General features: G+C 44.9%; 1 protein-coding gene across 1 annotated transcript in view; it reads right to left on the bottom strand.

The window, feature by feature from the left end:
- The window catches only part of XRN1 (5'-3' exoribonuclease 1), a 1184094-nt gene that overhangs the window by 828461 nt on the left and 340888 nt on the right, over window positions 1-14745 (bottom strand). Inside the window, exons 19-20 of the mRNA XM_085633624.1 lie at window positions 6886-6989; window positions 2973-3104 (exon numbers count right to left, since the gene is read on the bottom strand). Of these exons, the coding sequence (XP_085489750.1) occupies window positions 2973-3104; window positions 6886-6989 (236 nt within the window). The remainder of the gene's footprint in view (window positions 1-2972; window positions 3105-6885; window positions 6990-14745) is intronic.

Genomic DNA, 14745 nt, shown 5'->3' with positions numbered 1-14745 from the left:
TGATTAAGGGCAGGGCGCGGTCGCTGATGGTAGGCCACAGAACCAAGCGTAACCGGAGGGTGGTCGAACTGGAAAGGGATATTTTGCAAAGGAAGGAGGCCGTCTCTCAGGCACCTGATCCTGACACTCAGCACCGTATCAAAATTAAAAGACAGTATTATAGGCAGCTGCTTCTGGAGGACGCCACTATGCGTTCCCTGGCTACTCGTCACCGGATTTATGAGCAGGGTGAGAGTACGGGTAAACTTCTGGCATGGCTGGAACGCAAGGTACAAGCAGCAAGATGGGTACGAGCAGCAAAGGGCCCTGACAAGGATTTGATCATTGACCCACAAGACATAGCTGATACCTTTGCGTCTCATTTTGAGAGAGTGTATGGAATCCCGGAGGCCTCACAAGCCTCGTGGGCAGCAGATCTCCTGGCCACTAACTATAAAGGTAGTATGTATACCCCAGCAGGATAGAGAAACATTGGACGCGGACATCTCTGAAATTGAGGTCCAAAAGGCAATACAGGATATTCGGGCCGGCAAAGCGATGGGTCCCAACAGACTTCCAATCGAACTTCTTAAGCCAATGGCAACAAAGTTAGCGCCCCATTTGCTTAATCTATATAATGAAAGTTCTGAAGCTGAGCTTCTCCCGGCTGATATTCGCACGGCCACCATTGTGGTTATCCACAAACCCGGTAAGCCTGCTGAAGATTGCACATCGTACCGACCCATTTATCTGCTTACGGTGGAAGCCGAAATCCTGGCCAAACTGCTGGCCAACCGATTGCTCCCATAACTCAATGATTTGATTCATCCAGACCAGTCGGGCTTCATGCCGGGTCGGAAACCCTCGAGCAGGAAGCCATTTTACTGTCACTTGATGCCACGATGGCATCTGACACTATATAATGAGAGTATCTGTTTGCTGTTTTGGCTCGTAAGGGGTTTGTACCCAAATTGATTGGATGGATTAGACTATTATATACGCAGCCCACGGCGCACGTCTCAGTGAATAATCATCGCTCTGCCTCTTTTCCCCTTTGCCGTGGCACAAGGCAGGGTTGCCCGCTGTCGCCGCTCCTCTTTGCCATGGTGCTGGAGCCACTTGCTATTTGGATCAGGGGAGATCCGGACATAAGGGACCTAAAATGGACAAGAGACCATGAGGACCGTATTTCGCTCTATGCGGACGATATTTTGCTCCATCTGGCCTCCAGCGCGCTCGCTACGACGAGTGTTACATATTTTTCATATATTTGGAGCGCACTCGGGGTATCAGATAAACTGGTCCAAATCCCAGATGTTCCCACTCTGGGGAGAGCCCCAAAAAAGTCCGAGGTTACGACATTCCAGTATCTCTGATATTTGGACATTTTTATCACACCCGATGCCACACTCTCTTTCGAACGAAATCTCATGGGGCCCCAACAGCGGTTTAGATCAGATGTCACACATTGGCGAGCGCTGCCCCTTACTATTTTGGGATGCGCATCCCTGTTTAAAATGCTCACCCTGCCACTCTTTCTCTACGCCCTGCAAAACGCTCCCAATCCGGTTCCTGATTCCTCCTTTTTGCAAATTGAAGGGGGAGTGCGGGAATTGCTGTGGGAGAGCCGACACCCCCGGATTGCTATAAACAAACTCACCATGGGATGGTACGACGGGGGTATAGGGTTGCCAGACATGCGCCTTTACTATCAAGCATCACAGTTGACAGCCATTAACAGATGGGTGTTCGGACCGCATGACAATCCTAGCTTTCGCACGGACTATTGGCTAATGGGTAAAGGGGGTTACAATAGGGCACTTTATACAAACTATCGGAGGCTGCATTTGACTGACCCCACGGCACGTACTGTGGAAGTGTGGCATGTTGTTCAGCGTAGGCTGGTGTGGCAGGGGTGCCTGACTAAGGATACCCCCTTGTGGGAACTCGACATTTTGGGCCACCTCAGTACCTGTCCGGGGTTTGACAATTGGGACATGATTGGGATATCTACAGTGGGGGTCATGTGGGTTAAAGGGAAGAAAGTAACGTTTGCGGACCTTCAAACTAAGTACCAACTTGCATCTTCTGAGACTTTTCGATGTCTCCAGATTAGCCATACCATCGATTCTGCCCTCCCGAAGGGTACCCCCCCTTCCCGATTTGGAGAGAGGCGCTTTGATCCAGGTACACTACTGTAACTATGAAGGAGGGCACTGCCTCTGAAGATTGTTGTTTCATGTATTTCTGATCCTGATACTGTTGTGAAACTAAGCTGAGATCTTGTGCAGCCTTGCCAAAGATGTGTGTATAATGTCTTACAATGCTGCATTTTGTTATCAATAAAAGTTAAAAAAAAAAAAAAAAAAAGTTTCCTTACAATAACAGTATTTCATTTAGAATCTTCAAAGGAAAATACCCACACAGCAACTCAATGTTACTTTACATCATTCAAAGCGAAATCATTTAGCGTGTGTCCCTATAAATCATTTGCATAAGGAAGCACTTGACAATTTGTCTTTAGAAATTAATCATCATTTCAAACCGAGATTGCAGAGACATTGTTAAATAAATATCATCACAGAAGAAAGCATTGATATTAGCAAACTTTTTTGTTAGTGGCTTCTTACATGTTTAAATACTAAGTGAGCAAGCCAGTGCTATTAAAACCTGTAAACATACGGTAGGTGGTACTGGTGTACATGAAAAGATAAAAGTTCTTCTGTACTCTAGACAACTGAAAGAATGAAACGAAAGCTAATCTACATATGGGAGAAGGATAGTAAAATAAAAAACACACAGCAGGAGTATGTGTGACAGAATATAACTTAGGCTTAATTAGTAAACTCCATCCAGAAAATATCCTTTAGAAGTTTGGAAAAGAAAACGGATCAACAGTATGAGTTTTGGCACGTAAAAGGTATGCATTTGGCTATAAGTTTTGTAGGGCTGCATTTCTACACATAGTACAATAAGATTTCCTAACAACTTACTTCTCTGAAATGCCCTGCACCTCCTTCACCCATATATGTTGCTCTTTCTCTCCAACATAGGCCACTTTAGTTGGTGGTGCTGTATTGCCTGTGTATAGTCTCTGACTCCCCTGTGGCTCTTCAAAATAAAACCTGAAAAAGATGAAGCATGCCCTGGTTATTTAGAATTCCTCTCCTGCAAACTAACAGATCAAGTCACTAAAATGTATCTTAACTGACCATGGCAAATCGGTAATAAAGGCAGGAGATTTAGTCAATCTGATAGAGCACTGACTGAATTAAAATTGAAAGTTAAAACCTACACTTCTCCCCTCAAAACCAGATTATATTGTTGGGGAAAAACAATGCCTTACCACTTAGTGAAACAACGTTAAAGTAGGAGTGCTTAGAAAATCTATGCTACATAACTATCTTTCTCCTTCTCTTCTTCCCTCATCTAACAGCATGCTACTAAAATAACACTGCGATATAAATGAACTTCATTCCATGTACATCAAGCCATTCAAAAATGGTAACATCAACTTCTGAATAATACAGAAAACATTTTAAAGACTACAAATCAGTACTCACCCAAAAAAGGAAAAAGAAAATTAACTTTTGGAGGTTTTCTGGTGGTGGTGCAAAAGGAGTATCAATAATAACAAAGACGAAGGTGTTCAATTTTAGAAACACTTGGATAAGGTAAGTCTGTACGTCGAAGTAACAATACCCAAATCCAAATATTTTCTAGAGAAGGGAGCACGATGAGACATCATAAAGTTAATTTGCTCTTCTATTGTATTCTTCTTTCCAAATATTGTTCATCTTTTAAAAGACAACTGCAATATCAAACTAAAGGGTGAGGTCCTGAGAGTTTCTTGCAGAAAACAAATAGCTCTATATGCTATAGAGCTGTACACACTAATTCAGTATCAAAGTTTGCACAGTTTAAATTGAGTAGTTCATCAAGCATATGCAAAGTCACTGAACAAGTTATTTACTCTCAGTAACGTCTTTTCTGGTAGAGACTAGCTGCAGATACCTCACCTTGTTAATTTCTGCAGGTGCCAGACTGGACCCGGAAACATCGCTAGCAATTCCGTTGCACGTTGGTAGGTGACTTTGTGTAGCACAGCATCAAATACGTCCCGCCCTGTGTGTGAAATTAGGGCTACAATATCTGCACCACCTCTGCGCACCGACATCAGTTTCTTCCCGATATCTGTTCACGCCTTTGGACGCAAAGCCCATAGAAATCACTTCTACTAGGGTGCAGTTTTCCTAGCTGGAATCTTAATAATGGACTATCTGATGTTCATTTCACAGAACAGAGAGGAAAAAGGGTCGGTGAGGAATTTGCAGTTAGATAGTCTACTAGAAAAGACTTATACACGCAGATTCCTCACCTTGTGAATAGATACCAAAGCTGTACCCCCCGTGATGGTGGGTCTGTGGAATGTCTCAAAACAGGAAATCCTGAAGGACAGACTGAGCTTAGTGCCCGTCCTATCAAACTGGACGATCCAGGCAGTATTGCTTTATGAACACATGGAGGGACGCCCATGTAGTTGCTTGTAGATGTCCAGGACTGGCAATCTGTGTGCCAGCTCAGTGGTAGAAGACTTTGCTCTGGTGAAATAAGCTTGCAAGCCTTTTAGGGGCTGCTTCTTGGTTAGCCTATAGCAGAGTTTGATACACAAAACAATTTATCGGGAGCTGGCTTTTTTTTTACTGCTTTCCCCTTTTTTGCTCCACAGAAGCCTACAAAAAGTTCCAAGTGATTAGCTTTGTTCTGACCAATGAAAAAACAGAGTTTGCTTTGGGTAAAGACTATGGGAGGCATTCCTTCTCCTTAGAAGGGTGGAGCACAGAAAGCCGGCGAGGTGATGGATTGCCATTTAAGGAAAGGCTTGACCATCTTCAACAGGAATACCACTTCTTACAGGAATAAGGATGTGTATGGAAACAGACCTGCTGTGGATTAGTTGGTGGCCCAAGGCGTATGAGGAGCAGGGTCAGAATCAGTTCCGGAATAAAGGAACGACTCTGCAGCCTTCAGGTACCTGTGGCATCATGCAACTCCAAGCAGTGTGAGTGGCAGGAAGACAGAGATCCATGCTTCAACAGCTCATGTTTCTTAAGTTGTTTGGCCGTATCTGGATTTCATGATTTTGGAAATGGCTGGTCGGAAGAAAGGCCTCGGGAGAGAGTGCATTTACGCGCCCTCATCTTCGACTGGGACAGCGCCTTCTTTGGCTTTTTGAGGAGGTTAATGACGGCAAGTTTGGCTTCCCAGTCACGGGTGGCCATGCTATTAATCTTTGCGTGGTAGTAAAACTATGCAGAATCGTGTTTGAAGCCAAGCGACTAGAGGGAGACATCATGCGTGTCGCAACACAGCATAAACCCCGTTGTTTTAGGGGGAGACATATCTCAAAACAAGTAGAAAAAAAATCTGTGGGAAATCCGGCCAGACTGACAGAATTGGATGGAGATCCAGAACCGTGACAGAAGGTACGGAAAGAAAGGACCGGATATCAGCATGCAACGGTGATGCAGATGTAGTGGCCCAATATCACATCCGGGATGGATAAATCACATTCAAAACAGTACAACACCACAAACCAACGTGCAACACAATTAATATTAAACGTTTCCAGATCCAGTTTGGAGCCTGGGGAAATTCTGGAGGTGAATAATCTATGGTTAAAAGTCTCTATCAGAAGACGTGTTTTGGAAGGGTACAACGCTGAAGAATGCTGTGATGGATGCCCAACCCATTAGAAAGTACTGTAATACCATCCGGAAAATATTAATCGAATCAGTTCCAAACATAACTTGCTGCATAGGACAATTCACCTGGAAAGTGGCAGTTTAGATAGAGTAATCTCATTGCGAGCACACCAATGCTTGCCAAGCAACTGCCTACCTAGTTTCCATTCGGCTCTGCTAGAAATGTCAAAACTAAGAGCCATTTAAGGCTCTAGCTAATGGAACATATACGTTAAGATAAATCAGTGGGCTTAGCCACTTTCTAGGGACATGTGGGTCACATCATTCCAGATAGGTTAATAAAAACAAGTCACCTTGAATTGGATAGTAACATCGATTATTTGAGCATCTAAATACAATTCATTGTCTCATTGTGGTGTGCACTACATAAGTAAATAACTAAATTTGATCACTAATTAACCTTACTATTATCTGGAAAAGATATGCAGAGTAAAGACAGTGGATGTTTTATCTCCTGTGCTGCACTGAATCAAAAGACACTTTAGGAAATTAAGGTGGTCTAACTCTTGTTGTCTTGAGTAACAGTGTATGAAAGACCTGTGAGAAGGATGTGCAGAATCACCAACTAGTCTGGTTTAAGGTACAGTATAATGAAAGACAGTCTTTCAGGAATATTATTTCAGGATGCACGATGGCAAACACTTAAAGCTCATAAGATAAATGAGCACCAGGTTTAAGAATCTTAGAGCTTGAGTATAAGGTTTGAGTACTGACAAAACTTTTAAAATGACAGACACATTTTAAATAAAAAGTATGATCAAGGCTTTAATTTGAAGAGAAATATCATCACATATGATTTTGATCTGAGGAAGTGGAGAAACAAAGGACACCAATAACGTATTTCATAATAAAGCAATCACACCCTGTGGCTCCAAACCACCAAGAACTCTGGTGCACAACAATTGCCTCAATAGCATTATTAGGAGGGGCCACAGTGGTATCAAGAGAGGGCACAGTGACATCAGCACTTTCTTTTTTCACTAGGATCAATCTGGCATTGGAAAAAGAGATTTTGTAGGTGAACACAAAGTTTAACTAAACTGATGAAATCAAAATATTGCTTCAAAAAAACATTCTCTCTCCTTTGTCAGAACAACGTGCAACAATAAATAACATATTTAATTTAGCACAGCATGCTTACCTTACTTCTCCATCTGACACAGCAACAACTCTGGCTTCCTCAAGGTGTGGCCAGTTCACAAAGATGGACTTGCCAAGCACTTCTGCTGCTACATTTTCTACATTCTGAAACAAAACAAGAGCTTTTCATTTATTGTGATGCAACTGCCATAATAAAACGTGTTGCTTGCAAATGTGATGATTGTTTAGTAGTGAATGTTTGATTTTATTCTGTTCACAAAAAACCTGTGAATACTATTTCTGAAAAGTGCACTGGTGCATATCTGCCTTTTTTTTTTTGCATCACATATTAGGTCCCATTTGAGGAGAAGAGTAAGTTACTTACCTTTGGTAACATGCCTTCTGCCAGAAACTATATGCACCCACAGATTCATCACCCCCTTTTTTATACAACCAACTTTATTGAAGTTTTGCAGCAAGACATTTCATCACACAGTTCAAAATATGTTCGACACACATGAGTGACATTGCAGAAAGCTTGGGCATTTGAGTTGTACACTAAAACCATTTAGATTCCTCACCTTTCATATCCTCCCAGATGCAAGACCTGATCTGGAAAAGTTTTTCCTGTGAAGGGTCAACTCACTTCTCATACCAGATGAAGCGAGCCTAGCAACCTGAGTATAGAATTGTCAGAAGGGTGGTGCACAACCTCAATGGGATCCACCACTTGCATCAGAAATTCAAAGCCTCCCAGTAGCTCCCACTCAATCTGCATGCATAAAGGTGCAAACTGCAGAGATTTCGATCAAAAGCCCTACCCTGGGACATGCAGGTCCTCCTGAAGTGGAAACCACAGGAGGAAAGATTCGATGTCAGGAGCTCAGAGTTTCAGGCCTTCTGGACCCAAGCCAGGGCCACTAAAATAACCCCCACTCAGTCACACCTAACCTTCCTAAGAACACTTGGAATCAGAAGCAGTGTTAGAAATGCTTATATATGAAATACGTACCAGTGAAGACAGATCACATCTCCTAGAGATCTTCGGAATGTAAGAAAGTGGGTTTCTGTTGCAGTAACCCCACCCCCTTTTTTGCCTAATAGCTGATGCACTTTTCCTTGTTGTGCCCTGGGCTCCTGCCAATCAGGTGCCCAGGGCCTGTGTTCCTTCCCTAAAAACTGCCTAACAGCCAAAACCCAAATTGGCAAACCCTGGCCACATGTCAGCACCTGGTAAATGGTACCCTAGGTACCCAGGGCCTTGTGACCAGGGAAGGGCTCTAAGGGCTGCAGCACTTATTGTGCCACCCTTAGAGGCCCTGTACCATCACACACACACACACTGCTCTTGCAGGCTGAGTGTCTGGATACAAGACAAAACTAGAGAGTCGACATGGCACACATCCCTGTGTGCCATGCCCACAACCTACACTGCCCTGGCATACATCAGCCACCCCTCTAGCTGGGTGCCCTATGCCAGTGGTGTGGACACAGAGGCAGGAGCCCTGTGCCCCTACAGTACCCAGGTCCAGTCCTGGGTCCTGTAAGTGCAGTGCTGCCAGCTAAGAGAATATGGGGCTGGGAGCTTGTCAAACACGAACTCCACAGCACCATAATGGCAGCCCTGAAGACTGAGAAGTTTGGTATCAAACTGCTCAGCACATTAAATCCACACTGATGCCAGTGTGTGATTTAATGTACAAAGCACCACAGAGGGCATCTTAGAGAGGCCCCCTGAATCTTAAACCTACAATCCACGTCTGTTCAGAGGCTGCCTAGGCTGCCACACAGCAGACATGTTGCTGGACCCCTGGGTAGGAGAGCCCCTGCTCTCCTGGGCCTGCAACAATGCACATCCTGGGCGAGGTGCTAAATCTCCTCCCCCAGGATGGGCAGGGGGAAGCTTCAAAGGCATTCCGCCTCTGTGAGCTCCCCCAGGCCACTGCAACACCCCCACTCTGGCGGGAAGCTTGGCCGGAAACCCCAAATAAGGACAGGGGATGTGCCAGCCTGCCAACCCCACCCCTCAGGTGGGGGAGGCGAGGTGAAGCACATCTCCAGGCTCTCGCCATCTTGAAGATGGGAAGCCCTGCCCAATCAGGACTAGTCTCCTGCCCCCCTCCCACAGGAGAGGGGCAGGATAGGGGGTGTACCCACCCCAGGACAGGGACCCATTGGACCCTGCCCTTCACCTACCTGTAACGCCCCTAAATCTAGTATTTAGGGGCACCCTAAACCTTCCTTCCCCAGATCCCAGATTCGAAACTACAAGAAGAGCAAGAAGAACAAAGACCTGCCCTGCAGCTGCTAAAAAGAGGAAGACACCAACTGCTTTGGCCCCAGCCCTACCGGCCTGTCGACCCTCGAACCTGCTCCTGCGCAGCATCTCTTGTGGCCAGCAACCTCAGAAACCCCGGAGGACCTGGCTACCTTTGAACTTTGATTCCCTGGGACTCCCATGAGTAGAGGCTCTACTCAAAATCTACCTTTCACCCCTGGCAGCAGCCCGGAACCGCGATCCCAGCCCACTCTGCACCAGCCAAGCCTGGCCGGTGCCGGAGTGAACTAAACCCACGAGGACGACCCCACAGCGACTGTGACCCCCGAGTCCGGCACCCAAGGACCCCCCTCGACAATCCTGAAGAAGCCTGCAGCCTCAGAACAGTGCGCCACCCCAACCGCGATCAACAGAGGGTAAGATTTTCCGACACCAAAAGGCACCCATGCACCCGGCGCCCCACGGCCCTCTGTGTCCAATCCCGGGGTACCTACCTATCCTCCAACTACCCAACTTACCTCTCGAAGTGGTGGTGGCACCTGAAGAGTCCTCGTTCCCGAGCTTGCAGTCTTTTTCCAAACCGGAGATTTCCCATTGAAATCCATTGAGCGCCCGAAGGCTCCAAAGCCCTCTGCACACAGCCGCCCGAGTGGCCCTGGCAGTGAAAACTCTACACCTACCTACTTCCCCACTTGCCCAGAGTAAGTGACCAGGAGCCCAGCTCCCACAGCCATGTGGCTTGCCAGACAGCAGCCCCCAAACAAGGCCCCCCTATCCCTCATAGGATAACATTGGGCCTAACTCTCTCTGCACCCGGCCGCCCTAGAGTTGCTGAGGGTGAACCAACTGTACCTACCTGACCCTGGGAGACCCCCGAGTCTTTGCCCAGAACCTCAACTCTGCCAGTCGAGTACTTACCCTTAAACCGCAAACTCTATTTTCCTCATAGGATAACATTGACTGGCTTTTTCCTGAAATTTCTTTTAAGTGTGGACTTTTCAAATCTTCAAATATTCACCAAAAATCAGCCGAGTGACAAAAACGAATTTACTCACCTGCTCTTAGGTGAGCTCCCAGTGCTGGATCTTGGTGCCCAGCACTGACTCTGAAAAATACCCACAACTGTACTTACCCTTAACTCGATTTTCTTCCATAGGAAACCATTGACTGTTTTTCTGTGAAATTTTTTCTAAGTGTCGATTTCTGCAATCTTTAAATATTCTTCAAAAATCGTACGATATCTGAAAACGTAATTGCTTACCTGTTTTGGATAAAGGTCCCAGTACTGAGTCTAGGCACCCAGTACTGGATTACAAAAGTAACGAGAACATACTGTACCTGTAACCTGCATTTTCTTCCATAGGGAATCATTGACTGTTTTCTCTGAAATATTTTCTAAGTGTCAACTTTTAAAATAGCTAAATATTGTTTAAAAATCATTACAGAACTTAAGTCGACTTTCATCACTTGATTCTGAATACTGACCCAGGACTGAATCTAGGATCCAGTCCTGGAATTCCAAAAGTAATCCAAAAAGTAATCTGTTACAAATAACTTGAATTTATCATTGAGCTCATTGCATTGTTGTGTTTAAAATAGAGTTGCCATTGCAACCACTTGTAACTGTTTACAAAAACCAATTGCATATTGCAAAAGTATTTATATGAAACATCTCGTGCTGAGAAAGTATATTTTAAATCCAAGTGTTGGTTCTAAAATAAAACATTTTTTTTATATATAAACCACTGGCCTAGAGTTCAGTTATTGAGTTTTCTGAGACCATTTGCTGACTGAGTGTGTACAACAAATGCTTTACACTGTCCTCTGGTACTGCCTTACTGCTCGACCAAGCTACCACTTTAGAGAGTAAGGTTATATCTAACTTTAACCTCTGTCAAACCCTGGGGGACTGTGGACTCTGTACACCCTGTACCTATTAGGGAACAGTATATACAGAGCCACTTTCTCACAAGGAACACAAAACAATTGCTTCAGGAACTAGCAAAAAGATCCACCAGGTATGTGCACCACTGGGTGAAAATCTCTCAAACTACCTCTTGGTGCAGATGGGATTACAAGTCAGCCAGATGACAGCTGCAGAGTCCACCCACCCTGATGTTGATCAAACCTTCTAGATGACTCTCAGTCAGTGAGATTGGATTGAGAGCTAGCCCACATGATAAACTTAGTGCCTCCACACGGAGAGCTTACAAGCCCATGTCACCCTGTTTATTTGAGGTACAATATGGCCGTAATATTCTCAGTAAGTACCTGAACCAAGATGCCCCTGGTTGACCACAGAATCTCCTTCAGGACCAATCACATGGTGCACAGCTCCAACAGATTTCTGTGGGAACGCTAATACAAAAGGGTCAGAGATCTCTTTAACTCCCTGGTTAGTACAGAGGCAGGAAAGGAGATCAGATTAATCTTACAAGTGGCAGACTATAAACTCAGGTGTTGAGTTCTGTGTAATTAAGGATCCCCAGGGGCTGCTCTAGGATGCCTCGCAATGGGGCAGCGAACAGGTGAAGCACAAACAAACTAGACCACTCTACCAGAATAAGGTCCACAGGGTCGTAAAAGATGCTTAGAAGACGTAAGGCCAGGCAGAAGAATAGCCGTAAACCAATCTGGCATTAATTTCTTCTGATGTAGGAGGAAGTTACAACACCTCTACAGCTCTCCAGAATGCCACCACAAATGATGCACCCTCTTCAGTGGGTGGGCAAGGGGAGAATCTAGAGCAAACTAAGGAAAGGTGTACTAGCCAGTGGCGTTTTGCAAATAAAAGTAAAGGTCCGCAGCGTGTAAAGGGATGTGGGGGGGGGGGGGGGGGGGTCATTGTCATTCTTATCATGTTAAAACATTCTGCGGCATCTGAGTAACAGAGTCAGTAACCCCTTAATAGCTAGCGCTGGCTAATTCCGAACTGATGTCGCTGAAGCCGTTGGCAAACTTTAGCAAAGGAGCAGAGGCATGGCTCTATGATAAAAGATTAGGCAAGCTCTAGATAGAGTAAATCAGCGCCTAGGAATGAACCATGGGCATATGTTTAATGGGAAGCCACAAAGCCTCCGTAAGGCCAGTAGGGGCACCACAGGAAGGTGGATTAATATTGTAAATTTGTGGCATGGCCATTCTGAAGGTCTCAACCTGTTGGAGACCCAACAACGGTCAGGGGAACCTGGGTCACATTTTGGCCAAGACTGGAACAGGCTCAGTGGAAAATGATGAAGCCAGAGTCCGATACTGTGCATCCAGACTACATAACATAACCCAAACAAGTCTAGAAGCCGCGGAGTCCCATTTATGCAGTTTTTTTTGTGCTGCTGCTTCTTCTCAGTTCGTATGAATAGGGTGGCCAGGAGAGGCAATTACCTCACTTTGTGTTCCACCAAGTACTGCTTGACCTTCCCTAATGGCTGTCAAAAGCATGCAAGAGGATTTTTACAGTACTTGGAGGAGTCACGTTCAGACTCCAGACACCACAGATGTCATATGGGTCTGTGACCACCAGTTTGTTAAATGCACAACACAATTAAGAACCTGTAGCCTATGGTGGCGACATGCTTCTCGCACTGCCAAATAATTAGCAGTTCATGCTAAGCCATTTGAAGTTGAATGGAGCAGCAGAGCTCCAGGTCCATATTGAAGGCTCAGTAAAAAAAAAAAAAAAAAGAATGGATATTAAGAGTTGGGGTGGCACCTACACATGGTTCAGTGTCACCATGTTTTGGGCTGAATAAAGTCGTAATGAAAACTTATGGCACCACCTACAGTGATATAGTAGCTACTGAAGTTTTTCCAGATCAAGTCTACCACCTGGGAAGGTTCAAAAGGTGAGCAAACTGGAGGTAAAATTATCCATCAGAAATTAAGCTTTTCAAAGACCTAGTTGAAGTATGATATTAATGTTAACAGAATATCAGAATAGCATGATCTATCAATATCCTGCTAGCCAGCAGCAGCAAGACAAATTGAAATCTATTGGAACCATCACAGATGCTACATTTCCCAGTTAAAAAGGCAGTTTATGTGACAAAACACTAGGTGCCTGTTATAAAGTGTTTATGTTTTGAAAAGGACACCTTGCAATAGCAACAGTCTACCAGCTCTTCTACAAGAGAAAGAGGTAGTAGCAGTTCATCACCCTAGAGTATGAAAGAGAGCAGATACAGACAGCCTTGGATTGGCAAGGCAGGCCATAGGCCAATGGGCCTGGGACTGAGACCAGTTTGTGGGCGTGTTTTTTGGTCTATTAAGCAGTATAACCTGATCGAGCAGTCTCAGACATCACCGCAAGGGCAAAGCATGAAAGGCTGTTGTTACAGCCTTTACATACATATACTGAGCCTGTCCCCATGCACATTAAGTCAGGACAGCCAGTTGTCAGGGGCAGAATGGTAATGGGCTGCTTAAGCTGTCACAGCATCAGGTTTGCCTGTGAGGGGAAGGAAGGAACCCCTCAGTTTTCCCGCAGACTTTGAAACTGGGAAACCAGCTTTGAGTCCCAGCTTCAACTCAACATCCTGTGATTCTGGGCAAATCACTTGATCCATCTGAGCCTAAAGAAATTAATCTGACCACCTGTATTGTTATTTCATGCTCATGTAAAGCACTCCAATACCTCTGGGTCATCATTGTGCTATATAAATCTGCATGTACCTGAGAAAAGTGACACTATGTTTTTTATTTTTGCATTTACATAATAGCATCGTTCCATTTGTAGGAACTTACACAAGAAGCTTGAAGCATGTAAAACAAAAATAACAATGCACCTTTCACCAGTCTCGGAGCATGGGAGGGCCTCTCTTCAGAACTGTAAAAATACTGGGAATATCGGGAAAGAAACAGGGTGACTTTAAAAGGTGTAAGGATGAAGAGGGCTATCTTAGGGTGAGAAATATTCCATGAGCAATAGAGAGAGCAGTAACCTCTGAGGACCTCTATGTGGGCAGGAGCCTCACGGATCAAAGTGTGTGCAGGAGCCTAATTGGATCCACCAGTGTAAATTAGCTTAAGGGTTCTGAGAGTAACGGTGTTCTTTGGGAACGAACTGATAAGTTAGAGTCTTGACGTGCTAGGGAGTGAAAGCATTTATATTTTGCCCACTACCACAAAAGGTCTCTTGCTGCTGATTAAGTATAAGTAGGGGACACTGACCCCTGATGGTACTGAGAAGTCTCAAGTCCTAAGAGCATGATCCACCACAGACTGGCTGTTCACTGGGAAGTAAAGATCCTTTAAGGATGAACAGAAACTTTAGAGACTGGTGGCAGACAGGACATTCAAGGATGTAAGACTGAGCACAAGCTGCGGGACCGAAGGTTGAGATGTAAATTCATTGCCCTCCGGGTGGATTTAAAGCCCTTAAGATGAGCGCCAAGAACCTGTGGGTGTGTTACAATAGAATAGTTTTGATTCCAGGCTAGGCAAAAGTTACTGGCCCTATAGTCTTTAAAATACTTTTATTACGGCACAGGTTTACCAACATTAGCTCCATGATCCTAAGCAAACAACGTTTTGCGAAAGGTTGCAATCAACGAATGTGGGCCACTGTGCTTTGGCTACCCAGGTTTAATTGTGGCCCCAATCCAATCCTGGATACAGACATACTAGGGGTATGTTAAGTATTAGAAA

The sequence above is a fragment of the Triturus cristatus genome, chromosome 11, assembly GCF_964204655.1.
Source record: "Triturus cristatus chromosome 11, aTriCri1.1, whole genome shotgun sequence".
NCBI lineage: Eukaryota > Metazoa > Chordata > Amphibia > Caudata > Salamandridae > Triturus > Triturus cristatus.
This window is presented reverse-complemented; position numbering and strand designations above follow the sequence as displayed.